The sequence below is a fragment of the Leucoraja erinacea genome, chromosome 22 (assembly GCF_028641065.1).
Source record: "Leucoraja erinacea ecotype New England chromosome 22, Leri_hhj_1, whole genome shotgun sequence".
Classification (NCBI taxonomy): domain Eukaryota; kingdom Metazoa; phylum Chordata; class Chondrichthyes; order Rajiformes; family Rajidae; genus Leucoraja; species Leucoraja erinaceus.
In genome coordinates this window covers 2,624,591-2,651,863 of record NC_073398.1, presented here as the reverse complement: position 1 = coordinate 2,651,863, position 27,273 = coordinate 2,624,591, and the positions used below count along the sequence as shown (strand labels likewise).

Here is a 27,273-nt window from a genome sequence, read left to right as displayed (position 1 = left end):
ACAGACAGACAGAAAGAGAGAGAGTGCCAGCCAGGTCTGTGTGTTGAGTGTGTGAGAGGCGTTCCCAGAGGTGCCAGGCAGCTCAGTGTGTGTGTGTTGTGTGGCGGGGACTGTGTGTGTGTGGGTGTGTGAGTTTCCGCCCGCGGGCACACATTGACGATGCCGACACGGAGCGGGCTGCTGGTTCGAGACGCTGCCCAGCTCGTCCTGATTTGTGTGGATGGAGAACAGTACCTGACCAGAGGTGACATGCGGGACGTGGCGCTCATTGCTGGCGGTAGCCTTGTGATCGGAAGGTAAAACAAAAAGAAGACCATTCCTCGGACTGGAGCGAAGTGTTGGAGCAGTGTCCGGGGTTGGGGGTCTGTGAGCTCAGCCTCTCCCCGCCCCTCTCCCGCTGTCCTACGGAGCCCTGACCGCCCCCCGGCGCCGCTCCACCCCTCCCTGTCCCACAGTGGAGGATAAAGATCTTTGCAACTGAAAGGCTATCCTGCCCGCCATCTCCCCCTCGGCAGATTCTCCGAGCCGTTCACCAGTTCTCGGAGCAGAATTCGGCCATTCGGCCCATCAAGTCTACTCCGCCATTCCATCATGGCTCATCTATCTTTCACTCTCAACCCCATTCTCCTGCATTCTCCCCATAACCCCTGACACCCAGAATAATCAAGAATCTGTCTATCTCGGCCTTAAAAATATCCATTGACTTGGCCTCCACAGCCTTCGGTGGCAATGTATTCCACAGATTCACCACCCTCTGACTAAAGACATTCCTCCTCATCTTCCTAAAGGTATGTCCTTTTATTCAGAGGGTGTGCCCTCTGGTCCTAGACTCCTCCACTAGTGGAAACATCCTCTCCACATCCACTCTATCCAGGCCTTTCACTATTTGGTAAAATCCCCCTCATCCTTCTAAACTCCAGCCAGTACAGGCCCAGTGCCGTCAAACGCTCATCATATGTGAAGCCACTAACTCCTGAGATCATTCTCGTAAACAGCGGTAGAGCTACAGCGCCGAAGACCCGGGTTCGATCCCGACTACGGGCGCTGTCTGTACGGAGTTTGTACGTTCTCCCCGCGACCCTCGTGGGTTTTCCCCGGGACCTCCGGTTTCCTCCCACACTCCAAAGACGTACAAGTGTGTAGGTTAATTTGCTTTGGTACAGTTGTAAATTCTCCCTAGCGTGTGTGATAGTGTTAGTGTGCGGGGATCACAGGTCGACGTGCACTCGGCGGGCTGAAGGGCCTGTTTCCGCGCTGTGTCTCTAGACTAAACTACACTAAACATGGCTGTATGTGCGATCATTCTGTGGTTATCTCCCTGTGGCCATCTGTGATGTGTCCTGCTGTCTGTACAGCTGCATAGGAGGCAGCACCCACAGAGCCACACGCTGCTCCTGAGGACTAAGGTGGCTCTCTGTCCCTGTCTTACAGAGATGGGTTGATTGAGGCTGTGGGGCCTGCGGATGATATCCGGTCCCGGTACCGAGGAGTGGAGTTTGACCAAGAAATAGACGCGAGTGGAATGTGCGTCCTGCCCGGTTGGTATCTCAATGAACGCCCCGATCCAGTGCTTCCCTTTACATTGCGGACAGCATCCCAGTCTGATAGCTTTCTTTCTCTTCTGCCTCAAACTTATTGTTCCAGGACTGGTGGACGCACACACACACCCGGTCTGGGCTGGAGACCGAGTCCATGAATTTGCCATGAAGGTAACCCAAGCCAGTGAGCGGGGGTGGGGTAGGGAGGGGGAGGTGTGGTCTAGTATTTATTTGTCACATGTACTGAGGAACAGTGGGATTCATTTCTGTATACAGTTCAGTACAAGCATCATGATACATAAGCACTTAGATACATCTTAGATAAGCATCTCAGATACAGTACAATGAATGTATAGCAGTCGTACACTGGGACAGTGTACAGAGTCGCCAGTTTGACGCCATTTTCAAGTCCCAGTTGCTGTAAGTGCCGGAATCTGACCATGCAGGTCTGACAAAGGTAGACAGAAGTTCTGGAGAAACTCAGCGGGTGCAGCAGCATCTATGGAGCGAAGGAAATAGACCACGTTTCGGGCCGAAACCCTTCTTCAGACTGATGTAGGGTGGGGGGTGGGGGAGAAGAAAGGAGAAAGGAAGAGGAGGAGCCAGAGGGCTGAGGGAGAGCTGAGAAGGGGAGGAGGAGAGGAGGAGACAGCAAGGGCTACCGGAAATTGGAGCAGTCAATGTTTATGCCGCTAGGGTGCAGACTGCTCAAGCGGAATATGAGGTGCTGCTCCTTCAATTTCCGGTGGTACTGACTCTGGCCATGGAGGAGGCCCAGGACAGAAAGGTCGGATTCGGAATGGGAGGGGGGGTTGAAGTGCTGAACCACAGGGAGATCGGGATGGTTATTGCGGACCGAGCTGAGGTGTTCGGCCAAATGATTGCCAAGCCTCCGCTTGGTCTCACCGATGTAGATCAGCTGACATCTAGAGCAGCGGATGCAATAGATGAGGTTGGAGGAGATGCAGGTGAACCTCTGTCGCACCTGGAACGACTGCTTGGGTCCTTGAATGGAGTCGAGGGGGGAGGTAAAGCGACAAGTGTAGCTTCTCTTGCGTTTGCAAGAGAAAGTGCCCGGGGAGGGGGTGGTGCAGGAGGGAAGGGAAGAATTGACCAGGGAGTTACGGAGAGGGCAGTCTTTGCGGAAAGCAGACGGGGGGGGGGGGGGAGATGGGAAGATGTGGCGAGTGGTGGGGTCACGTTGGAGGTGGCGAAAATGATGGAGGACTATGTGACGGCTGGTGGGGTGAAAGGTGAGGACCAGGGGGACTACCCTTGTTGCGAGTGGAAGGATGGGGAGAGCGAGCAGTGTTACGGGGTATTGAAGGGGTATTACGGGGTATTACTGGTGAGAGCCTCATCTATAGTAGGGGAGGGGAACCCCCGTTCCCTGAAGAATGAGGACATCTCCGATGCCCTGGTGTACCCTGTGAGCAGATGCGGCGAAGACGGAGGAATTAGGAGTAGGGGATGGAGTCCTTACAGGAAGCAGGGTGGGAAGAAGTGTAGTCTAGGTGTTGCAGGGTCGGCCTGGCCTAGCGTGCCCATGGTGTCCTCCGTCGCTGCCCTACCATTGTAGGCCGTGTCCGGCCCACGCACGTGGCCTCTTGGAGCCTCAGTCGCCCAAGCGGAGGGATAGAGGTATCGACAGGGACGGACTTTGGATGAAGAGGAGGGTCTCGGAGAGAAGACTAGGTCAGGGGTTAAACCATGGGTCAGCTGACTCTCTCAACTGGACACCAAAGAACACAATTGCTTCCTCTGGGGAAGAACGTGTGATCTCATCTCCACCCTCTCACCTCCCCATGGCAACCTTTCACCCCTTGCTTATCATCCATTATCTGTTGTGCTGTTGTATTTAATTGGCCCGTAAAACTGCAGGGAGTAAGAATTTCAATGTTCCTGCACCAGTTTCCTCCCCATCCCAAAGACACTCGGGCGTATAGGTTATTTGGCCTCTTTAAATGACCCATAATGTATTGTGATAACATAGAACACAATGCATCTTTAAACTAAACTAAACTAAACCAAACTAAATAAGTCTACTTATGAATTCGTGTTGGGAATGGGAATGGGACCCGAAACATCACCCATCATTTTTCTCCAGAGATGCTGCCTGATCCGCTGAATTACTCCAGCACTTTGTGTCTATTTTCTAATTCTAACTTACACTTGGATGAACTGACTGGTTAGCACACAACAAAAGTCTTTCACTATACCTCGCTGCACGTGAGAATAAACTCAACTGGGCCTGGCTTTGATCAGGGGCGGTGCGGACTCAACGTTGCAGAATGTCTGGGTTTATTTTTACAGCTGGCGGGGGCATCGTACATGGAGGTCCACAATGCCGGAGGAGGGATACACTTCACCGTGGAACACACCAGGAAGGCTACAGAGGAAGAGCTGCTGGCCAGCTTGAAGCAGCGGCTGCTCTCCATGCTGAAGTCAGGGACCACACTGGCCGAGTGTAAGAGTGGATACGGTCTGAATCTGGACACTGAAGCCAAAATGCTCCGCGTGATCGAACAAGCTCGAAGGGATCTCAGCATCAGCATTTCGTCCACGTACTGTGGTGCTCATTCTGTCCCCAGGTACCATTTACTGTTCAATAAGTTTCATTTCCTATGTGTTTTTAAGGTGGAAAAAGTGCAGAGATTACCTTAAACCCAAGTCCTCTAGTTCCTGATTCCCAGCGTGAAGAAGGGTCTCAACCCAAAACGTCACCTATAGGGGTGGTTGCACATAAGGTCATCGGGTCAAAGGATGTGATGCTCGGAGCATCTCAATCCTTCTGGAGGACATGGCAGCCACTGGCATACACTGTTAACACACGAAACGCGTACTTTCTACCCTGTTAAAAACCGCCGAAATGGTCAATTTTTGCGCTGTAAATAATTGTGGAGGGTGACTGAGTGCTCTGAAGCAAATGCTCCAGTATCTTTGCTCTGAACCCGAGCACCAAGGTGTAAGCGGCTGAAGGAGTGCATCCCTCGGGACAGCCCCCACTCTCCCCACCCCTCGGCAGCGCCCCCCCCCCCCACCCGGTGGTCCAGTGAATCCCCCCAATGCATGCAGTCAATCAGCCTCCACCGCCGTCTGAGGCAGAGAATTCCACAGACTCACAACTCTGTGTGAAAAAGTTTTTCATCATCTCAGTCCAAAATGGCCTACCCCTTATTCTTAAACTGTGGCCCCTGGTTCTGGACTCCCCCAACATCGGGAACATGTTTCCTGCATCTAGAGTGTTCAATCCCTTAATAATTGTATATGTTTCTATAAGATATCCTCTCATCCTTCTAAATTCTAATGAATACAAGCCCAGCTGCTCCATTCTTTCATCATATGACAGTCCCGCCATCCCGGGAATTAACCTCGTGAACCTACGCTGCACTCCCTCAATAGTAAGAATGTCCTTCCTCAAATTAGGAGACCAAAACAGCACACAATACTCCAGGTGTGGGCCCACATGGGCCCTGTACAACTGCAGAAGGACCTCTTTGTTCCTATACTCAACTCCTATCGTTATGAAGGGCAACATGCTATTAGCTTTCTTCACTGCCTGCTGTACCTGCATGCTTTCTTTCAGTGACTGATGTACAAGGATCCCCAGATCTTGTTGTACTTCCCCTTTTCCTAACCTGACACCATTCAGATAATAATCTGCCTTCCCGTTCTTGCTTCCAAAGTGGATAACCTCACATTTATCCATATTATACTGCATCTGCCATGCATCCGCCCACTCACCCAACGTCCACGTCACTCTGCATCCTCATAGCATCCTCTTCACAGTTCACACTAGAACCCAGCTTTGTGTCATCTGCAAATTTGCGAATGTTACATTTAATTCCTTCATCTAAATCATTAATGTATATTATAAATAGATGCAGTCCCAGCACCGAGCCTCACGAGACCCCGAGTCACTGCCTGCCATTCTGAAAGCGAGCCTTTGTTTCCTGTCTGCCAACCACTTCTCTATCCATGTCAACACTCTACCCCCAATACCATGTGCCCTAATTTTGCCCACTAATCGCCTCCAGCACCTTCCCCACCACCAAAGTCAGGCTAACTGGTCTACAATTCACTGCTTTCTCTATCCCTCCTTTCTTGAAAAATGGGATAACATTAGCTACCCTCCAATCCACAGGAACTGATCCTGAATCTATAGAACATTGGAAAATGATCACCAATGCGTCCACGATTTCTCGAGTCACCTCCTTGAGTACCCTGGGATGCAGACCATCAGGACCTGGGGATTTATCAGCCTTCAGTCCCATCAGTCTACCCAACACCATTTCCTGCCTAATGAGAATTTCCCTCAGTTCCTCCATCGCCCTAGGTCCTCTGTCCCCTAGTACATCTGGGAGATTGTTTGTGTCTTCCTTAGTGAAGACAGAACCAAAGTACCTGTTCAACTCATCTGCCATTTCCTTGTTTCCCGTAATAAATTCACCTGTTTCTGTCTTCAAGGGACCCACTTATTTTTTTCTCTTCAAATACCCAAAGAAGCTTTTACTATCCTCCTTTATATTCTTGGCTAGCTTACCTTCATACCTCATCTTTTCTCCCCGTATTGCCTTATTAGTTACCTTCTGTTGCTCTTTAAAAGTTGCCCAATCCTCTAGCTTCCCGCTCATCTTTGCCATGTTATACTTCTTCTCTTTTATTTTGATACTGTGCTTCACTTCTCTTGTCAGCCACGGTCGTCTCTTACTCCCCTTAGAATCGTTCTTCCTCTTTGGAATGAAATGATCCTGCACCTTCTGTATTATTCCCAGAAATACCTGCCATTGTTGTTCCACTGTCATCTCTGCTGGGGTCCCTTTCCAGTCAACTTTGGCCAGCTCCTCCCGCACGCCAACATAGTCCCGTTTGTACAACTGCAATACTGACAATTCCGATTTTACCTTCTCCCTCTCAAATTGCAGATTAAAACTTATCATGTTATGGTCACTACCTTCTAATGTCTCCTTTAAATTAAGATCCTTTATCAAATCCGGTTCATTACACAACACTAAATCCAGAATTGCCTTCTCCCAGGTAGGCACCAGTACAAGCTGCTCTAGGAATCCATTTAAAATATTGTCTACTTTATCTACAAATACTCGACCCTCTGCGGCGACCAGCGTTCACGGAAGACCTCCTGAGCCCTCATGGACACCGTGTGTGTGCTCCCTCTCCATGGACACACGGGCACGGACGTAGGCCCAGAAGAGGGACAGGCAGTTGGCCTAGACAGAGCACTCGACTGGCAGCATGGACCCGTGAACGGCCATCTTGAACAGGCCCAGGAGCAAACCTTTCCTCTTCCGCTCTGCCCAAAACCTCTGATGATTTTGAGAACATATCCTATGCACTCCGCATAATTTCTCATCTAAGGCAACGTTCTGTTAGATCTCACCTGCACCTTTTGTACAGCCTTGATATCCATTATATCGTGTTATCTGTAGAGTTGGGTGCAGTATCCCAGAACTCCCTTAAAGCCAAGTATGACCTCTTTGCTTCTGTACTCTCTAACTCTATACTCTCTAACCCTACTTTTTACCGGCCTTCTCAATTTATCCTGCTACCATCATTAGATTTGAGTTCATATATCCTCCCAGATCATGCGTAAGAAAGAACTGCAGATGCTGGTTTAAATCAAAGGTAGACACAAAATGCTGGAGTAACTCAGCGGGACAGGTAGCATCTCTGGAGAGAAGGAATGGGTGACGTTTTGGGTAGAATCTCTTCTTCCTTCCAGATCATTTTGGTCCTGAGCTGCAGTTATGATTCTATCCTTCACCTTTGGATGGTACGGTGGCGCAGCGGTAGAGTTGCTGCCTTACACCGCTTACTGTGCCAGAGACCCGGGTTCGATCATGGCTACGGGTGCAGAGTTTGTGTTCTCCTCTGCATGGGTTTTCTCTGTGAACTTTGGGTTCCCCCCACACTCCAAAGACGTACAGGTTTGTAGGTTAATTGGCTTGGTATAAATGGAAAAATCATCCCTAGTGTAGGATAGTGTTGACGTGCGGGGACCACTGGTTGGCTCGGACTCGGTGGGCCAAAGGGCCTGTTTCCACACTGTATCAATAATCTAAACTAAACTTACATTGTCTCCCATTCGAGGACCCAAGCAGTTGTTCCAGGTGCGACAGAGGTTCATCTGCATCTCCTCCAACCTCATCTATTGCATCCACTGCTCTAGATGTCAGCAGATCTACATCGGTGAGACCAAGGATAGGCTTGGCGATCATTTCCCCCAACACCTCAGCTCGGTCCACATCAACCAACCTGACCTCCCGGTGGCTCAGCACTTCAACTCCCATTCACCTCCCATTCCATATCCGACCTCTGTCCTGAGTCTCCTCCATGGCCAGAGCGAGCACCACCGGAAATTGGAGGGACAGCACCTCATATTCCGCTTGGGGAGTCTGCACCCTAGCAGCATCAACATTGAATTCTCCCAATTTTGTTAGCCTTTGCTGTCTCCTCCCCTTCCTGTCTCTCCCTCAGCCCTCGGGCTCCTCCTCCTCCTCCTTTTTAATTTCTTCTCCCCGCCCCTCCCCACCCCCCATCGGTCTGAAGAAGGGTTTTGGCCCGAAACGTTGCCTATTTCCTTCGCTCCATAGATGCTGCTGCACCCGCTGAGTTTCTCCAGCATTTTTGTGTACCTTCGATTTTCCAGCATCTGCAGTTCCCTCTTAAACAAATTCCATTGTCTCCCATTGTTCCTCATCTTACATTGCATAATTGAGTTGAGTTTAGTTTATTGTCACGTGTGTCGAGGTACAGTGGGAAGCTTATGTTGCGTGCTAACCAGTCAGCGGGAAGACAACACATGATTACAATCGAGCCGCCCACAGTGTACAGATACATGATAAAGGGAATAATGTGAGTAACGTTTAGTGCAAGATAAAGCCAGTAAACTCCGATCAAAGATAGTCCAACAGCAACATAATATCCACAGCCTCACAACACCTGAGACACTGGTTCAATCCCGAGGGTTTCCAATGAATTCCAACCCAATGAAGACCAAGGAGCTCATTGTAGACTTCAGGAAGTAGATAGTAGCTCCACATAGTACGGAGGTGGATGTGCCTTCAGGTCCATTCAACATCTCCGAGTCTATGTCTTCTGAAACCTGTTATCAAGAAGGTCCATCTGTTCCTCAGATTGGTGACTTCTACCGCTATTCCTTACTGGGTTATGGCAACTGCTCTGTCTCCGACCGGATGGCACTGCAGAGGGTAAAATTGCCCAAAATCACCGGTTCCACGCTCCCCTCCAAAAAGCAAGCGCTGTCTGCGGAGGGCGCTCAGCATCGCCAAGGTTGCTCTCACCCCACACTGTTTACCCTCCTACCATCAGGCGCTACAGGTCTCTCCGACCGAACCAGCATCGAAAAAAACAATCGGTGACTGCCAGTCCCCCCCCCCCCCCCCCCCCCCCCCCCGATTTATTATTATTTTTTGTTTGGTCGTTTTTGCTATGTCGCTCTTCAGGGGAGATGCTGGATGCATTTCGTTGTCTCTGTACTGTACACTGACAATGACGGTTGGAATTGAATCTGAATCTGAATCTGAATCTGAAGCAGATAGTAGCTCAGATAGTAATTGATGTGCCTATCCATTTCACCAGTCTATGTCTTTCTGAAGCCTGTTATCAATGTTATTACTTACATATTTCTGGGATATTGTTCTTCTGTGCCATAGGATAATGAAAAAATATCCCCTGTATACTCAAGTTCAGATCATTGACATGCATCAAAAAGCAATTTGAGTCATTTTTATAAATATCTTATTTCTAAGACCGAATTTTAAAATGATTGAAAACTACACACATTGAAATATTTTACAGTCTATGCCTTTGAATGAATATTAGAATATAGCACTCAGAATAAAGTTGCTGAAAATGTTATTCTCTTACTTTAGAGGAAAGACGATGGCGGAAGCAGTGGATGCAATCGTTAATGATCAGCTGCCCAAACTGAAGGAGATGATGGCGAATGGTGAATTTCACATCGACAATATCGATGTTTTCTGTGAGAAAGGAGTCTTTGACCTGGAGGCCACCAAGACTATTTTACAGGCTGGGAAAGAGTTAAATCTCCAGCTTAATTTTCATGGTGATGAACTTCATCCAATGCAGGCGGCAGAGGTAAAGTGGGATATATTGAGAGCGCAGGTGAACGCAGAGCTGTGCATTGATCTCCATGTTACAATATTAATTGTATTTTCGTTTGTCTGAAGAAGGGTCTCAACTCGAAATGTCATTCCTTCTCTCCAGAGATGCTGCCTGTCCCGCCGAGTTGCTCCAGCGTTTTGTGAATGTCTTGCATTTTAGTTTAGTTTAGAGATACACCGCACTGGTCAGCACGGACTCGATGGGCCAAAGGGCCTGTTTCACACTGTATCTCTCTTTTATTTCACTTTAGTCTTTATTGCTTTTATGCATACACAAATAAAACACAAAAATAACAACGAAACACACAACACTGCAGTGAAACGTACAACACTGCAGTTCAGTTTACAACTAATGATGCAGTATACAGAACTATTTTCTTATTAAAACATTTTCCAATAACTTACATTATTGTCAATAATATTATACAGTTGATATCTTTATTTCTATACCTAATCCATTTTTCCCATTTTCTGTTAAACTAGTCTCCTTTCACTCTTAGAGAATATGTCATTTTCTCCATGACAAATATTTCCTGTACTATGTCTAACCATTGTCTGGGTGTGTCTGCTGCAAGCCAGTTTCTTGTAATGGCCTTTCTGCCAGCTGTGAGTAGGATTTTAACCAAGTAATGATCTTCCTTCAACACCACTGTATTTATGTTACCCAGGTATAAAATGGAACACTTCTTGTATCTGTATAGTGTGACGTAAAACATACAGATGAAAAAAGTTCCCCTTCAATGGTAAATAATGCAGAGAACATATAATGTCAGCAGCGTAAAGGTATAGATGAGCATGATGAACTGGAACACCATTCTTGGCGAGGTCTCTTGTTTGCCCAAATGTTCATTTGACCTTGTGATACTGCAACTATTAGTTTTGAGATACAGAGCGGAAACAGGCCCTTCGGCCCACCTAGTCCACACTGTCTAGCGATCCCCGCACATTAACACATTCCTACATTTATACCAAGCCAATTACCCTTCAAACCTTGTCTTTGGAGTGTGGAGGAAACCGGAGATCACATGCGGGGGAGACACTACAAACTCCGCACAGACAAGCACCCATTGTCGGGATCGAACCGGGGTCTCTGGCATGGTAAGCGCTGCAAGGGAGCAACTCTACCGCTGTGCAACTGTGTAGACTTGTCTTCCGTTTGACATTGTTTCAGCTGGTTGGATCAGGAAATTTGTGAATGTCAGAAGTCTAACAACAAATATCAAGACAAATAAATAGTTGGTGGTGAGGAGGATAGGTGTGGGCTACAGGATGATAGTGATCAGTTGGTAATATGGGCAGAACTATGGCAGGTGGAATTTAATTTTGATAAATGCAAAGATATCCACTTTTTTGAGGACCAATAAGTGCATATATAAGGGTGTTTGGGAGAACTGTAAGCGCTGTAAGGCAGCAAGTCTACCGCTGCGCCACTATGCGCCTACAATTATCGGTACTATTACTATTTATTTACTATTGCAAGTTACAATGAGGTGGACCAAGGTGATAGGGAGTGGGCAGTTTGGCACCGATTCGGAAAAACAGGAAGCAGCAATTATCCCCGATTGGGAAAGGGGGAGATGCAGTTGGCCTCCGTTCTGACAGTAAAGTCAGAGTTTCATTGCAAAAGGATTTGAGTATCAGGGAGGTTCTACAGCAGTTGAGCGGGACCACACCTGGAGTTGCGAGCAAACGGGAAGCCCGTAGCGGCGACTGCGGAGGGCTCCGGAGGCCCCGACCACGGGTGAACAACGGAGGAAGATGACTGACTTTTGGTGCCTTCCCTCACAGTGGGAAACTTTGGATTCTGCTGTGTGGACCCAGAGAGTGGTGAATCTCTGGAACTCTCTGCCATATTTAGATGTGGCCCTTGTGGCTAAGGGGATCAAGGGGTTGGAGAGAAGGCAGGTACGGGATACTGAGTTGGATGATCAGCCATTTATGTTGAACTCTAATGTCATGTGTTGTGTTCAATATATAGTTTGATGAGGAGGATGACTGTATGGATGATCACAGTTTCACTGTGCCAACTGGGCAGGTGGAATTTAATTTTGATAAATGCAAAGATATCCACTTTTTTGAGGACCAATAAGTGCATCTTGTATCTTGGAGTGAGTCATAGCACTGTGGACAGGACGTGGGCATTCCAGTGCAAGGGTTACCTGTCAGTGCCTCTGACGATAAATCTCTTTTACTCTACAGCTCGGCGCTGAACTTGGTGCTGCTGCCATAAGCCACCTGGAGGAAGTGAGTGATGCTGGAATTGCAGCCATGGCAACCGCTAAATCATGTGCTGTGCTCCTCCCAACCACTGCGTATATTCTGAGGTATTGTGTTTTACGTCGGACACTTTTATTTAGTTTAGTTTAGATTAGAGATACAGCATGAAAACAGGCCCTTCGGCCCACTGAGTCTGTGCCAACCAGTGGTCCCCGCACATTAACTCTATCCGACACACATTAGGGATAATTTACAATTTTACTAAAGCCAATTAACCTACAAACATGTGTGTCTTTGGAGTGTGGGAGGAAACCAGAGCACCCGGAGAAAACCCCCGCAGGTCACGGGGAGAAGGTACAAACTCCGTACAGACTTACCGAATAGTGAAAGGCCCGGATAGAGTGGATGTGGAGAGGATGTTTTCAATAGTGGGATAGTCTAGGACCAGAGGCCATAGCTTCAGAATTACAGGATGTTTCTTTTGGAAGGAGAGGAGGAGGAATTTCTTTAGTCAGAGGGTGGTGAATCTGTGGAATTCATTGCCACAGACAGCTGTGGAGGCCAAGTCACTGGGTATTTTAAAGGCAGAGATAGATAGATTCTTGATTAGAACAGGTATCAGGGGTTATGGGGAGGAGGCAGGAGAATGGGGTTAGGAGGGAGAGATAGATCAGCCATGATTGAATGGCGGAGTAGACTAGATGGGCCGAATGGCCGAATTCTGCTCATATCACTTACGAACATGCACTTATATTTCAATTTGATGGAATGAGAAGAACGAAAATATTCTTCAACTGTGGAAAAGTTTAGTGAATGTTTTGCTCCTCTCACGAGACAAGCCTTCTCACTGATGAACGAACGAGCAGTTCTGGTTCAGTGAAGTTCATCCCCTTTAATCTGGCTCTGTTTACATGAGGTAATGATTCACCACAGAGGTCTCAGTTCCACTTTTTATAAAGGCCAAGAGAATTATAGGTGAACCATTCAGTCGATATTAGTTATAACGGCAAACATGTTTTGCGAGCGTAGGCCGTTTATGAGGCTGGGATTATCACAGCTCTAACCAGAGGACTCAGCAAGGAATTAAAGTCCAGTTCTCCAGGCTATGTGAAGTTATCTGACCTTACTTTACCTTATGAATGAAAATTATGTTTTAGTTCAGTTTAGTTTATTGTCATGTGTACCAAAGATGTATAGAAGTGTGAAAACGCACATCTCCAGATTCAGGGACAGTTTCTTCCCAGCCGTTATCAGACAACTAAACCATCCTCTCAACAAGTAGAGAGCAGTCCTGAGCTACTGTCTACCTCGTCGGAGACTGTCAGACTATCTTTGATTGGACTTTACTGGACTTTATCTTGCACTAAATGTTATTCAGATTATTCCCTTTATCATCTAAAACAATTAGACAGGTACATGGATAGGACAGGTTTACAGGGATACGGGCCAATTGTAGGCAGGTGGGACCAGTGTTGATGGGACATGTTGTTCAATGTGGGGCACATTTGGCCAAAGGGGCCTGATTCAACGCTGTGTGACTGTGTATTTGTACCCTGTGGATGGCTCGATTGTAATCATGTATTGTCCATATAACCGCTGACTGGTTTACAGCACGGAAACAGGCCTTTCTCGTACCCGGTACAAGTCAATGCCGAAACAAACCAAAGTTTAGTTATGTTAGTTATACCTGCCTGCACTCGTACCATAACCCTGACATGTCAACACAATTGACAGAAATCCATAATGAGACACCAATGGACATTTTTAGGAACCAGATACCAATGAACCTGCCTCCACAATAGACAATACTTCCAGGAGTAGGGAGCTTCGAGCCACACCGCCACCACTCTCTGCGTAAAGATCAGTTCCCCCATCATATTACCCCTAAATATTCTGTCCTCTGCTAATTATAAGAGCCCTATCTAACTGTCCTCTTGTTTGAATCCTCCCTATTCTCAAAGGGAAAAGCTTGTCCACATCAACTCTGTCTATCCCTCTCATCATTTTAAAGACCTCTATCAGGTCCCCCCTTAACCTTCTGCGCTCCAGAGAATAAAGACCTAACTTATTCAACCTATCTCTGTAACTCTCTGTCTTTCCTCTGACTGGTTAGCACAGAGCATAAGCTTTTCACTGTACCTCGGTACATGTAACAATAAACTAAACTAACCAAAGCTTAGTTATGTAGTTATATTTTTATATATTTAGTTATATAATATAATGTATGACATGTGCAACACAATTGACAGAAAAAGGTAATGAGACACAAATGGACATTCAGTCTAGGAACCAGAAGTATTTGTAGAAGTGAATATACAATAGACAATAGGTGCAGGAGTAGGCCATTCGGCCCTTCGAGCCAGCACCGCCATTCAATGTGATCATGGCTGATCATCCCCAATCAGTACCCCGTTCCTGCCTTCTCCCCATATCCCCTGACTCTGCTATTTGTAAGAGCCCTATCTAGCTCCCTCTTGAAAGCATTCAGAGAACCCGCCTCCACCGCCCTCTGAGGCAGAGAATTCCACAGACTGAAGTTGCAGAGGACCACAAATGAGATGCAGTGAGACCAGAGGTTTAAGGAGATTAATTCCACAGGCCCAGATAGTGACCAGTGAATGGAATGCCGTCTATGATGGGTTCAATGGATACAGTGACTCTTCACCAAGGTCACAGGAACCTTTGCCGATAAATGATTTGAAACTACCAACACTGCAAACATGCCAATCATTTTTAATACATTTTCAGGCTTAAAACCCCACGGGCTCGAGATATGCTTGATGCTGGAGTGATTGTTGCCCTGGGCAGTGACTTCAACCCGAATGCACACTGTTTCTCAATGGTAAGTGAAGCTATTTTATATTTTGACACATTATTTTTTGCGGATTAAAGAAACTAAAAGCCGTGACCATAGCCCGTCCACTGCTCAGAGAGTAACATAAGTTCCTCGGTGTGCAGATAGCCTGACACTCACCCTCAGGAACTACTGGTACCGTCAAACGGGCCCATCAGCGACTGCACTTCCTGAGGAATTTAAACAGGCCTCACTGGGCTCTGGACTTTCTACAGGGGCACGTGTGGAGTCTGGATCAGGTACTGCCTCAATGAAAATCACCAGATAATGAAAAGCCTGGAGAGAATGAATGTGGAGAGGTAGAGAGAGGGGGAATGCAGTTGTTACTTGAAATTAGAGAAATCAATATTCATACCCCTGGTTTGTAAGTTGCCCCAGCAAAATACGAGGTGCTATTTCTCCAATTTGCGCTGGGCCTCACACTGACTGTGGAGGCCCAGGATAGAAAGGTCAATGTGGGAATGGGAGGGGGAGTTAAAATATTTAACAACCAGGACATCACGTAGGTCAAGGCGGACTGAGCGGAGGTGTTCCTACAAATGAACCCCAGCCTGCTGCTGAGGTCTCGCTGATATCAGTGCCTCTGCACTCAGGGAGTCAAATACACTTAAATATGCGGTGAAATCACGGACACATCTAGGGGGCAATTTGGCACTGGCCACTCAAATCAGCGGCCCCGGACATTTTTTTATGATTGGTTTACTGTTTTTAACATTGTGTTTTTTTACCTGATTTTAACTATTTATTCTGTTCCATCAGGGACTGGATTGTTTTTTTTTTTAGTGTTATTATGTGAGAAGTGTTTTAAATTTCATGTGCGAGGCTCCGCTATTCACTGGGAAACGTCTTTTCATTTTGCACTGTACTTGTTGCTTGCAAGATGACAATAAAGGTTGATTGATTGATTGATTGATTGATTAAAGGGGAAATAAATGCCTCAACAAACCTTTAACAATACATATAGAATCATAGAATCTTACAGCATGGCAACAGGCTCTTCAGCCTAATTTGCCCACACCAGCCAACATGCCCCATCTACACTAGGTTCCACCTGCCTGGGTTTGGCCCTTATCCCTCTAAACCTGTCCTATCCATGTAACTTTGGAAAGAGTTTAAATAATATACTCAGTAGATTATCATTATAGCAATACCTGACAGCAATAAATTTGAGGCAATTACTACACTCAAATAATGACTGAATAAATGTTTATTTTATGTAAAAGATTCAGTTTTATATATATGCTATAGAAGATAATGTACGGAGGACAGATCTCAACGAACCCACCAACGTCAATGACCAACGCTAATTTAGTTTAGAGATAAAGCGCGGAAACAGGCCCTTCGGCCCACCGGGTCCGTGCCGACCAGCGATCCCCGCACACTAACACTATCCTACATACACTAGGGATAATTTTTACATTTACCAAGCCAATTTACCTACATACCTGTACGCCTTTGGAGTGTGGGAGGAAACTGAAGATCTCGGAGAAAACCCACGCGATCATGGAGAGAACGTACAAACTCCGTCCAGACAGGACCCGTAGTCGGGATCGAACCCGGGTCTCTGGCACCACAAGTGCTGTGAGGCAGCAACTCTACTGCTGCACCACCGTGCCGCCCAATTTAGTCAGCATGTCACGGTTCATCCACTGGCCTGATTCATCCATGTCGCTTCAGTTTGGATGAGAGAGGGAAGGAAGATTGATCATTCAATAACTATTTAATCATTCCTTGGGTAAAACATTAGAGCTGGTATTAAAGTCCAGAAGCCATCTTGCACCATTGACCCAAATACAAAGTGTTGTCTCAGTCTGAAGAAGGGTCTCGACCCGAAACGTCACCCATTCCTTTTCTCCAGAGATGCTGTCTATCCCACTGAGTTACTCCAGCATTTTGTGTCTATCTTCAGTGTAAACCAGCATTTGCAGTTCCTTCCTACACAAAGTTAAAAGGCAGGACCAGCCCAGCTAACCCACCATGCATCCTACACATCACACCTCAAAAAGGCTGCCAGCATCATCAAGGATCCACATCATCTTGGCCACTCACTCATCTCTCCGCTGCCTTCAGGTAGAAGGTACAGGAGCCTGAAATCTGCAATGTCCAGATTCAGGAATAGCTACTTCCCCACAGCCATCAGGCTATTAAACTCCTCAAACAAAACTCTGATCATTAATGGCCCATTGCTCTTTATCTGCTTATTTATGTGTGTGTATATATATACTCATTGGTATATGGACACACTGATCTGTTCTGTTCTGTATTCATGCCTACTATATTCTGTTGTGCTGAAGCAAAGCAAGAATTTCATTGTCCTATCTGGGACTCATGACAATAAATCCTCTTGAATCTTGAATGCCAGCACATCGTATATAACATTTATTTCCGCTCCTGTTCTGGAAGATGACAATTATAAATTGTCCCTAGTGTGTGCAGGATAGATTTAGTGTGTGGGGGGTCGCTGGTTTGTGCACACTCGGTGGGCTGATGGGCCTGTTTCCTCATTGTGTCTCAAAATTAAACTAAACTAATGTAAAAATAATCAAATAAGCGAATAAAACACTGACATTTTCTTCTCCGACCTCAAATGGTCAGTGTCATGTGTGTATTCAAACTGGGATGAGTAAGAAAGGAATGATCTGCATTGATTTTACAGGATTAATAGAACGATGAATTTAATAAATACTAGACTAAGTGGGACCCTGTGGGTCCCAGTCACACAGAAGGCCTAACTGCGCAGGTGTGGCTCATTTCCCCTCATACCCCAGCAGTCCCCTAATCCCTCCCTCACCTGGGGAGGGGGGGGTGGGGGGAGGGGGGGGGGGGGGGGGCTGTGGGGGGAGGCAGAACCTTCAAAACCTTCATAATCTTTATCCTATTTCACTGATCGGAACAAAACTTAGTTGACTTGCAGCAGAGGGGAATGGTGAGTAAGGTGGCGAAAAATCATAGCGCTGTGGGAGATCGTTTTTATGCAAATTTAATTGCAATGCAGACATGATGTGGTCAAGATGAGAGTTTTAGTAACATACTAGACCAATTGCAGACCCGTTGGGTTCTGCTCCCCCAATGGTGTGATCCCCCAACCCAATATTCCACCATGCACCCGTCTCCTCCAACGGAACTGAAGCCGTTCCCAAATGTAAGATTCCAGCACTCCCCTGCCTCCCTCAGCAGTGGATTAAAAAAAATTCCAATTTCACCTCCCCTGCCTGCTGCAGCAGTTCCAATTGCAATACCAATTGGCCCTCCCCCTCCTGTTGAAGCACTTGCTGTGAGATCCCATTGAGGTGAAAAGTTCAGAGTGTTCCTGTCTTGCAACTTTGTTTTGAAGTGTGTTGGAAGCTGATAGGAAGGAGCAGCGAATCAAAAGGCAGACAGGCAGACGAACGGACGGCAGGCGGCAGCCACAGACTTTTATGTAATGATAGATAGATAGATAGATAGATAGATAGATAGATAGATAGATAGATAGATAGATAGATAGATAGATAGATAGATAGATAGATAGATAGATAGATAGATAGATAGATAGAGAATAGATAGAAGATGAACAAATGTTTTCATCTTTTGTATGTGGTTCATTGGGGGAGAAAAACTATGAACTTAAGGTTCAACAGTCCCATTCTTTTTCTTTAATACAAAGAGCTTCTATTCAATTAAATGCAAATACAAGAGTAATAACAAAATCGAAACTGTGGAAATTAAAAATCTGTCTGAAGAAGGGTTTCGACCCGAAATGTTGCCTATTTCCTTTGTTCCATAGATGCTGCCTCACCCGCTGAGTTTCTCCAGCATTTTTGTCTACCTTCGATTTTCCAGCATCTGCAGTTCCTTCTCAAACAAATTGAAAATCAAGCCAGTTTACAAATATCAATCAAACAGTTATCAGATTGCAATGTTGTCAACTTTATCAACACTACACCCAACCCCCGCGGCGACCAGCGATCACGGAAGGCCTCCAGAGTCCCATATGGCTAACTTACAGCGCTAGAGACCCAGGTTCGATACTGACTACGGGCGCTGTCTGTACTGAGTTTGTATGTTCTCCGCGTGACCTGCGTGGGTTTTCTCCGGGAACTTTGGTTTCTTCCCACGTTCCAAAGACGTACAGATTTGTGAGTGAATTGGCTGGGTATAAATGTAAAATTTGTCCCTGGTGTGTGTAGGGTAGTGCTAGTGTGCGGAGATCGCTGGTTGGCGCCGAAGGGCCTGTTTCCGCGCTGTATCTCTAACCTGTGCCTGGTGCACTGCTCTTTGCCCACAGCCGATGGTGATGCACATGGCGTGTGTCACCATGAGGATGAGCATGGCTGAGAGCCTCATCGCCGCCACCATTAATGCCGCCCACGCTCTCGGAAGGTCCACGTCTCACGGCTCCCTGGAGGTGGGCAAGGAAGGCAACATCATCATCATTAATGCACCCAGGTATGGCAAGAGCCAAGGGCCAAGAGAACAAGACCATTCAATTGGCATATATACCGACAACTGACGTATAGAAGATAGACACAAAATGCTGGAGTAACTCTACGAGACAGGCAGCATCTCTGGAGAGAAGGAATGGGAAACAGCACCCACCCAATCCTTCTCTCCAGAGATGCTGCCTGTCCCGCTGAGTTACTCTAGCAATTTGTGTCCACCATGAAATTCATATTGCTGCCACTTTACAAACCTGCCAGTGCAATAACACACACGCTCCATAGATGCTGCTGCACCCGCTGAGTTTCTCCAGCTTTTTTGTGTAACCTTCGATTCTCCAGCATCTGCAGTTCCCTCTTAAACATTGAATATATAATTGTTACACTGCCAGCTGCCTGCCCCTTTTCCGGGGTTATATAAGGGCATAAGGCCATAATTGATAGGAGCAGAATTAGGCCATTCGGCCCATCAAGCCTACTCCATTCAATCATAGCTGATCTATCCCTCCCTCCTAACCCCATTCTCCTGCCTTCTCCCCATAACCCCTGACACCCGTACTGATCAAGAATCTATCTATCTCTGCTTTATATATATTGTTATACAGTTATTGTTATACGTATATATTGTTATACTGTAAAACTGTAATACATATATATGTTATCCGGCAACTGAGTCATCCTAAAGGGCGTGTCCCACTTGGGTGACCTAATCCGCGGGTCCAGAAGAGTGCCTTCGCCCTTCAAGCTCGAGGGCACTCGCCTGGAAAGCCTCGAGCTGGGTCGACCATCCACGTTGTTACCATGAGCTGGATCGACCCGAACCGCACACACACACACACACACACACACACACACACACACACACACACACACACACACACACACACATCGCCAGGGACAGCGGAGCGCTGTCTGCGCGATGAAGAGGAAGGTAAACGGCTGCCACAGAGTACCGTAATGCAACTAGAGAGCAGTCCTGAACAGCTAATTACCTCATTGATGTCCCTCGGACTATCTATGAACGGACAACTGGCCTTACCTTACACTAGACATTATTCCCTTATCATGGCAAGTCAAGTCAAGTCGTCACATTTATTTATATAGCACATTTAAAAAACAACTCTCGTTGGCCAAAGTGCTTTACATTGGTATAAGAATAGTATAACAAACAAACTACATACATGTAGCCCTCGCTCAGAGGACGTCAAGAAAGGCTTGGGAATACAGATGAGTTTTAAGTCTCGACTTAAAGGAGTCGATGGAGGGGGAAGATCTGATGGGAAGAGGGATACTGTTCCACAGTCTAGGAGCTGCAACCGCAAAGGCGCGGTCGCCCCTGAGCTTATGCCTAGACCGCGGGATATTTAGCAACCCCAAGTTGGCCGATCTGAGGGACCTGGAGGTGGTGTGGTAGGTGAGCAGACTTTTAATGTAGGTGGGGGCAAGCCCATTGAGGGCTTTGTAGACATGAAGGAGGATCTTCAAATTTATTCGGAACCGCACAGGGAGCCAGTGGGGCACACAGTAAATGACTTGATAGTAATCATGTGCTGTCTTTCTGCTGACTGGTTAGCACACGACAAAAGCTGAACCTCGGTGACAATAAACTAAACTGAAACTGTAATAATCATAAGTACAATAAATGAATAACTAATAACCAGAATAGTGCACAAACCATACTCTGTATTGCAACCTAAGACAGTCCATATAAGACCGAACTGCTGAGGTTAATGTGTAGGAAGGAATTGCAGCTGCTGGTTTACACTGAAGATAGACACAAAAAATGCTGCAGTAACTCAGCGTCTCAGGAGAAATGGAATAGGTGACGTTTTGGGTCGAGACCCTTCTTCAGACCGTCAGGGGAGGGGGAAACTAGAGAATTTAGAGGCTTCATCGGTCTGAAGAAGGAAGGGTCTTGATCGGAAACGTCACCTATTCTTTTTCCCCAGAGATGCTGCCAGACCCGCTGAGTTACTCCACTATTTTGTGTCTATCTTCTATCGTTAAGGTTTGCTGGGGGGGGGAGGGGAGATGGAAGAGATTGAAGTGTTGTGAAATGTGAATCCAGGAGGAATGTAGGACAAAGGGGAGGGGGAGGGAGAAAAAAGATAGGTCCAGGTGGGCCCACTGGGGAGACAATGGGGGGGGGGGGGGGCAGAAGGGGAGGGGTGGACAGAAGGGGGGGGGGGGGGGGGGGGGGGGGGGGGGGGGGTGGTTGTAGTTTCCTAAAATTGGAGAATTCAATGTTCATACCATTATGCTGTAACCTACCCAAGGGGAATATGAGGCACTGTTCCTCCAAATTGCATATAAGGCTCACTCTGGCAATAGAGGAGGCCCAGGACAGAAATGGGAATGGGAAGGGGAGGCAGGGACTGGATAGGCCAGGTTTGGAGGTACAAGGGCCAGGCACAGGCTAATGGGACTGGCTCGATTAGGCAAATTGGTCAGTAGGGACTAGTTTGACCGAATGGCCAGTTTCTGTGCTGTAGACATGTGTAGTATATGCAGAAAGAATTTCACCGTGCGGTTGCATATGTGACAGATAAAGCACCATTGAATTATGAAGTTGTAGAGGCACGTTATTTGAAGGATGTGATTAATGCAGGGAACACTCACAGGGTTGAACGAAAGACGGCCTCTCCAGCTACATCAATTAAACATTTCATTAAAGCTTACTTTAGTTTAGTTTAATTTAGAGATATTGTGCGGAAGCAAGTCCTTCGGCCCACCAAGTCTGCACTGACCAGCGATCCCTGCACATAAAAAAATTCCACGCACGCACATGCACGCACGCGCACACACACACACACACACACACGCACACACACGCACACGCACACACATACGGGTCAATTTACATTCATACCAAGCCAATTAACCTACAAACCTGTACGTCTTTGGAGTGTGGGAGGAAACCGAAGATCCAGAACCAGGGACCCCAGTCTTAAAATAAAGGGGAGGCCATTTAGGACTGAGGTGAAAAAAAACGTTTTCACCCAGAGAGTTGTGAATTTGTGGAATTGCCTGCCTCAGAGGGCAGTCCAAGGCAAAAACACTGGATGGATGTAAGTGAGAGTTAGATAGAGCTCTAGGGGCTAGTGGAATCAGGGGATATGGGGAGAAGGCAGGCACGGGTTATTGATTGGGGACGATCAGCCATGATCACAATGAATGGCGGTGCTGGCTCGAATGGCCGAATGGCCTCATCCTGCACCTATTTTCTATGTTTCTATCTTGGAGAAAACACAGGCAGGTCATGGTGGGAAACGTACAAACTCCGTACAGACAAACACCCGTAGTTGGGATCAAACCCAGGTCTCTGGCGCTGTAAGGCAGTAGGGACTAGTTGGACCGAATGGCCAGTTTCTGTGCTGTAGACATGTGTAGTATATGTAGAAAGAATTTCACCATGCGGTTGCATATGTGACAGATAAAGCACCATTGAATTGTGAAGTTGTAGAGGCACGTTATATGAACCACCGTGCCGTCTTTAAGTGAAGTGTTATTCCTTTCCAAAGCTTGGCCCGATATTCTTTGGGGAAATGGCCATTGCAAAAACTCTCCTGGAGGCTGGTCGTAGCTTATTATAACTGTTCATCATATCCCAGTGTTAAACCTATCTATCTGCTTCTTTAAATGTTACTGATGATATGATAAATCAGTGGATTTTTATTGTCGTTGTTTTTCTTGTCTAGATGATTTATTTCATTCTTTATTATTATTATTATTATTATTATTATTATATTATTATTATTATTATTTATATACTGTTATTATCGAGCTGAATTATATTCCTCTTTGTTACAAGATCCTCAAGATAACTTAACATTCCGAAATTGACGATCTCAATAAAATCCTTTCCTGTTCGAAGCCGCTTGCAAATGCTTCAACAAATGCTTTTCTCTTTTTTAAAGGTGGGAGCATTTGATTTATCAGTTTGGAAATCATCGGGACATAATCAAGTATGTCATCACCAAAGGAAAAATTGCACACAAAAATTAAGTAGTCTCGGTTATTAATATTCAGATCCTTGCCTGAACTCTGCACCATTCTGAAGGACTGATTATGAATTTGAACACCCGTGTTATTGACAGCCATGTGTCACGGTTCAAATGGCCCTCATACAAACATGGAAAAGAGAAGGCGATGAAGATTGATGGCTTCTAGGATAATCAGATATCATGTGAAAAATATCTTAATGATTGATTCATTGATTCAGATTTTGCCATATCTTTATAGGCCTGATAATAATTTCAAAAAAACCCAGAAATAAATGCTCTCTGAAATGAATAAATTATCTGGTGGTTTGCGATGTGATTCTACATGAAGGTGGCATTTGTCTAGTGGACAGGTCTACATTTGCTCTTGTTGATCATCTGTTGCCTGTCAGTAAGATTGTTAAGGGCTTGGACACACTAGAGGCAGGAAACATGTTCCCGATGTTGTGGGAGTCCAGAACCAGGGGCCACAGTTTAAGAATAAGGAGTAAGCCATTTAGAACGGAGACGAGGAAACACTTTTTCTCACAGAGAGTGTTGAGTGTGTGGAATCTCTGCCTCAGAGGGCGGAGGAGGCAGGTTCTCTGGGTGCTTTCAAGAGAGAGCTAGATAGGGCTCTTAAAAATAGCGGAGTCAGGGGATATGGGGAGAAGGCAGGAACGGGGTACTGATTGGGGATGATCAGCCATGATCACATTGAATGGCGGTGCTGGCTCGAAGGGCCAAATGGCCTGCTCCTGCACCTATTGTCTATTGTCTATCTTAATGACCTCTGCTAGAGTGAAAGACTCTGGCATACAAACCATGGCAGCTGTCTGCACCAAATGAGTTGGTTGATGCTGGGTTTAGTTTAGTTTAGTTTAGTTTACAGATACAGTGCAGAAGCAGGCCCACCGAGGCCGCACCGACCAGCGATCCCCGCACATTAACACGACCCTACACACACTAGGGACAATTTATACTTATACCAAGCCAATTAACATACTAACCTGTACATCTTTGGAGCATGGGAGGAAACTGAAGATCTCGGAGAAAACGCACGCAGCCATGTTGAGAACGTATAGAACATCCGATCTATCATTGCTGAAGACAGGAACGGCCAAGGAATTCACTTTTCCTCTCTATACCAAATTACTTTTGACGTTCTTCAGAATAGCTTCACAATGTTGGAACCTCAGATCAAATCTATAAGGTAATGTTCTCAGCATTGAGTCAAACATCCCCCAGCATTGAATGTGGAACATGCTGGGTCATAAGGAAAGAAAATATGAAGGAATACCATTTTCTGCAACCAGGCATCAACAGAGATGCTCAATATTGAGCCATTCCATTAGTTCTTAATATGATTCTTAACTCTATTGGTTTTAATATTTTTTGAAGGACAGCATGGAAACAGGCGCTTCAGCCCACCGAGTACGTACAGACCAGCGACCCCCGCACATTAACGCTGTCCTACACACACTAGGGACAATTTACATTTAGTCCCAAGCCAATGAACCTACAAACCTGTACATCTTTGGGATGTGGGAGGAAACTGGAGCACCCGGAGAAAACCCACGCAGGTCGTAGTGAGCACGTACAAACTCCGTACCTCCAGCACCCATAGTCAGGATGGAACCCGGGTCTCGGGCGCTGTAAGGCAGCAACTCTACCGCTGCGCCACCGTGCCGGCTGATGTTATGCCACTTTCGCATCCACTCCTTGTGTAATTTTACAGAGGCCAATTATTGACCTATAAAATCCAACTGTTTGGGATGTGGGAGGAAACCAGAGGATTAGGAGGGAACCAGTGCAAACGTGGAGAGAGAACACAGGGAGAACATGCAAACTCCACATTGACAGCATCTGAGATCAGGATCGAATCAAGTCTCTGGCGCTGTGAGGCAGCAGCTCCACCAGCTTTGTCTGCAAACTGTATTTGCTGAAATTAAGTTTGCAATCCTGTTCATTTAAAAATCCAAATTCAGAACCTGCTCCTATTAATATTCTGCAGATTAAGATGTGCAAATTAATGAACATTGAATTTAGAAGGATGAGGTGGGGGGGGGACCTCATTGAAACTTGCCGAATAGTGAAAGGCCTGGAAGGAGAGGATGTGGAGAAGATGTTTCCACTAGTGGGAGAGTCCAGGACCTGAGGCCACAGCTTCAACTTACAAGGGTGTACTTTTAGAAAGGAGATGAGGACAAATTTCTTTAGTCAGTGGGTGGTGAATCTGTGGAATTCATTGCTACAGACGGCTGTGGAGGCCAAGTCAATGGATATATTAAAGTTGGAGATTGACAGATTCTTGATTAGTGTGGGTGTCAGAGGTAATGGGGAGAAGGCAGGAGAATGGGGTTGAAAGGGAAAGATAGATCAGCCATGACAGAATGTCAGAGTAGATTTAATGGGCCGAATGGCCTAATTTTTCTCCTAGAACATGAACATGAAAATATTCCATCAATGGTAATCTTTTATTCCTCCATCAACTAACAATGTGGTGTTCCTCCGTGTTTAGCTGTGCGTGGCTAGGATGTGGCGGTGACTTCATGGGAATGGGAGAAAGGGAAAGATATATTAGATTAGTGCAGATGGTTACTGGAAGATCATTGTGGACATGGTGGGCTGAGGGATCTGTTTCTTTGCCGTGCAACTATGGATCAGGCCAGGACTTGTTACTGTAATGCAGGAAGCTACAGACACATGTGTCAGATTTGGGACTGGATGGAGGATTGAGACAGCAAGCGACACACAGCTCAAGGTTGCCCCATGGATCAATACATGGGCTCCCGATCCAGTGATCCAACTGGCATTTGATTTCTCCGGTGTAATGGAGACCAACAAAGAAGGAACCGGTTGTGGTTGGGAGGGGAGGGGGGAGGGGAGGGGATAGGCCTGTTGGAGCCGCTGTGGGGGACAGGCGCGGTGGCGCAGCGGTAGAGTTTCTGCCCCACAGCGCTAGAGCCCCGGGTTCCAATCCTGACTACGGGTGCTGTCTATACGGAGTTTGCACGTCCTCCCCTTGACCAGCGTGGGTTTTCCCCGGGTGCTCCGGTTTCCTCCCACACTCCAAAGACGTACAGGTATGTAGGTAAATTAGCTTGGTAAATGTACAAATTGTCCCTAGTGTGTGTGCGGATAGTGTTAGTGTGCGGATAGTGTTAGTGTGCGGATAGTGTTAGTGTGCGGACAGTGTTAGTGTGCGGATAGTGTTAGTGTGCGGACAGTGTTAGTGTGCGGGGAACGTTGGTCGCCGCGGACCCGGTGATCCAGTATTTTCTGGTTTTGTTTCCGATTTGAGCCATCGAGCCAGGGTGGAAAGTTTGTTGTCACATGTACCCAGGTACAGTGAAACGCTTTGTTTTTGCATACAGCACGGGTAAAATCATGTATGTAGCAGACCTCACCTTGGCAGAATGGCAGTACACAAGCGTCGCTAGGTTTTGGCACCAACAGCGTTACACAAAGTTAGGGTGAGAGGGGCAAAGTTTGAAAGCGACCTACAGGGCAAGGGCAAGTTGTGTTTTTCACACAGTGAGTGCCTGGAACGGGCTGCCAGGGGTGGTGGAGGAGCCAGATAAAATAATGGTTAAGAGACTTTTAGACAGACACATGGAAGTCCAGGAAGTGGATGGATATGAATCATGTGCAGGCAGATGTGATGAGTTTAACTTGGCATCATGTTTGGCAAAGAGATGTGAGCCAAAGGTCCTATCCATGTGCTGTACTATTTACTTTTAGTTTAGTTTAGTTTGAGATATACAGGCCCTTCGGCCGACCAAGTCCGTGCCGACCAGCGATCCCCGCACATTAACACTATCCTACACACACCAGGGACAATTTACAATTTTACTGATGCCAATCAAACAACAAACATGTACGTCTTTGGAGTGTGAGAGGAAACTAGAAATCCCCTAGAAAACCCACGCAGATCACGGGGAGAACGTACAAACTCTGTACAGACAGCACCCGAAGTTATGATGGAACCCGGGTCTCCGGCGCTGTAAGGCAGCAACTCTACTGCTGCGCCACCCATTTGTAGGATCTACTTCCAGCATCTGTAGTTCTTAGTTTTCAAGCAAGTAAGAACTGCATAAT

At 46.5% G+C, this 27,273-nt stretch overlaps 1 protein-coding gene across 1 annotated transcript; it reads left to right on the top strand.

The window, feature by feature from the left end:
* amdhd1 (amidohydrolase domain containing 1) lies at positions 1–23,492 on the top strand. The gene is made up of 9 exons (XM_055652769.1): positions 1–296; positions 1,432–1,538; positions 1,645–1,709; positions 3,852–4,129; positions 9,452–9,677; positions 11,903–12,027; positions 14,669–14,762; positions 19,042–19,202; positions 23,110–23,492. Exons 1-9 carry the CDS (start codon positions 160–162, stop codon positions 23,195–23,197), a joined length of 1,281 nt encoding a protein of 426 aa, XP_055508744.1. The 5' UTR covers positions 1–159; the 3' UTR covers positions 23,198–23,492.
* The last annotated feature ends 3,781 nt before the right edge of the window (positions 23,493–27,273 follow it).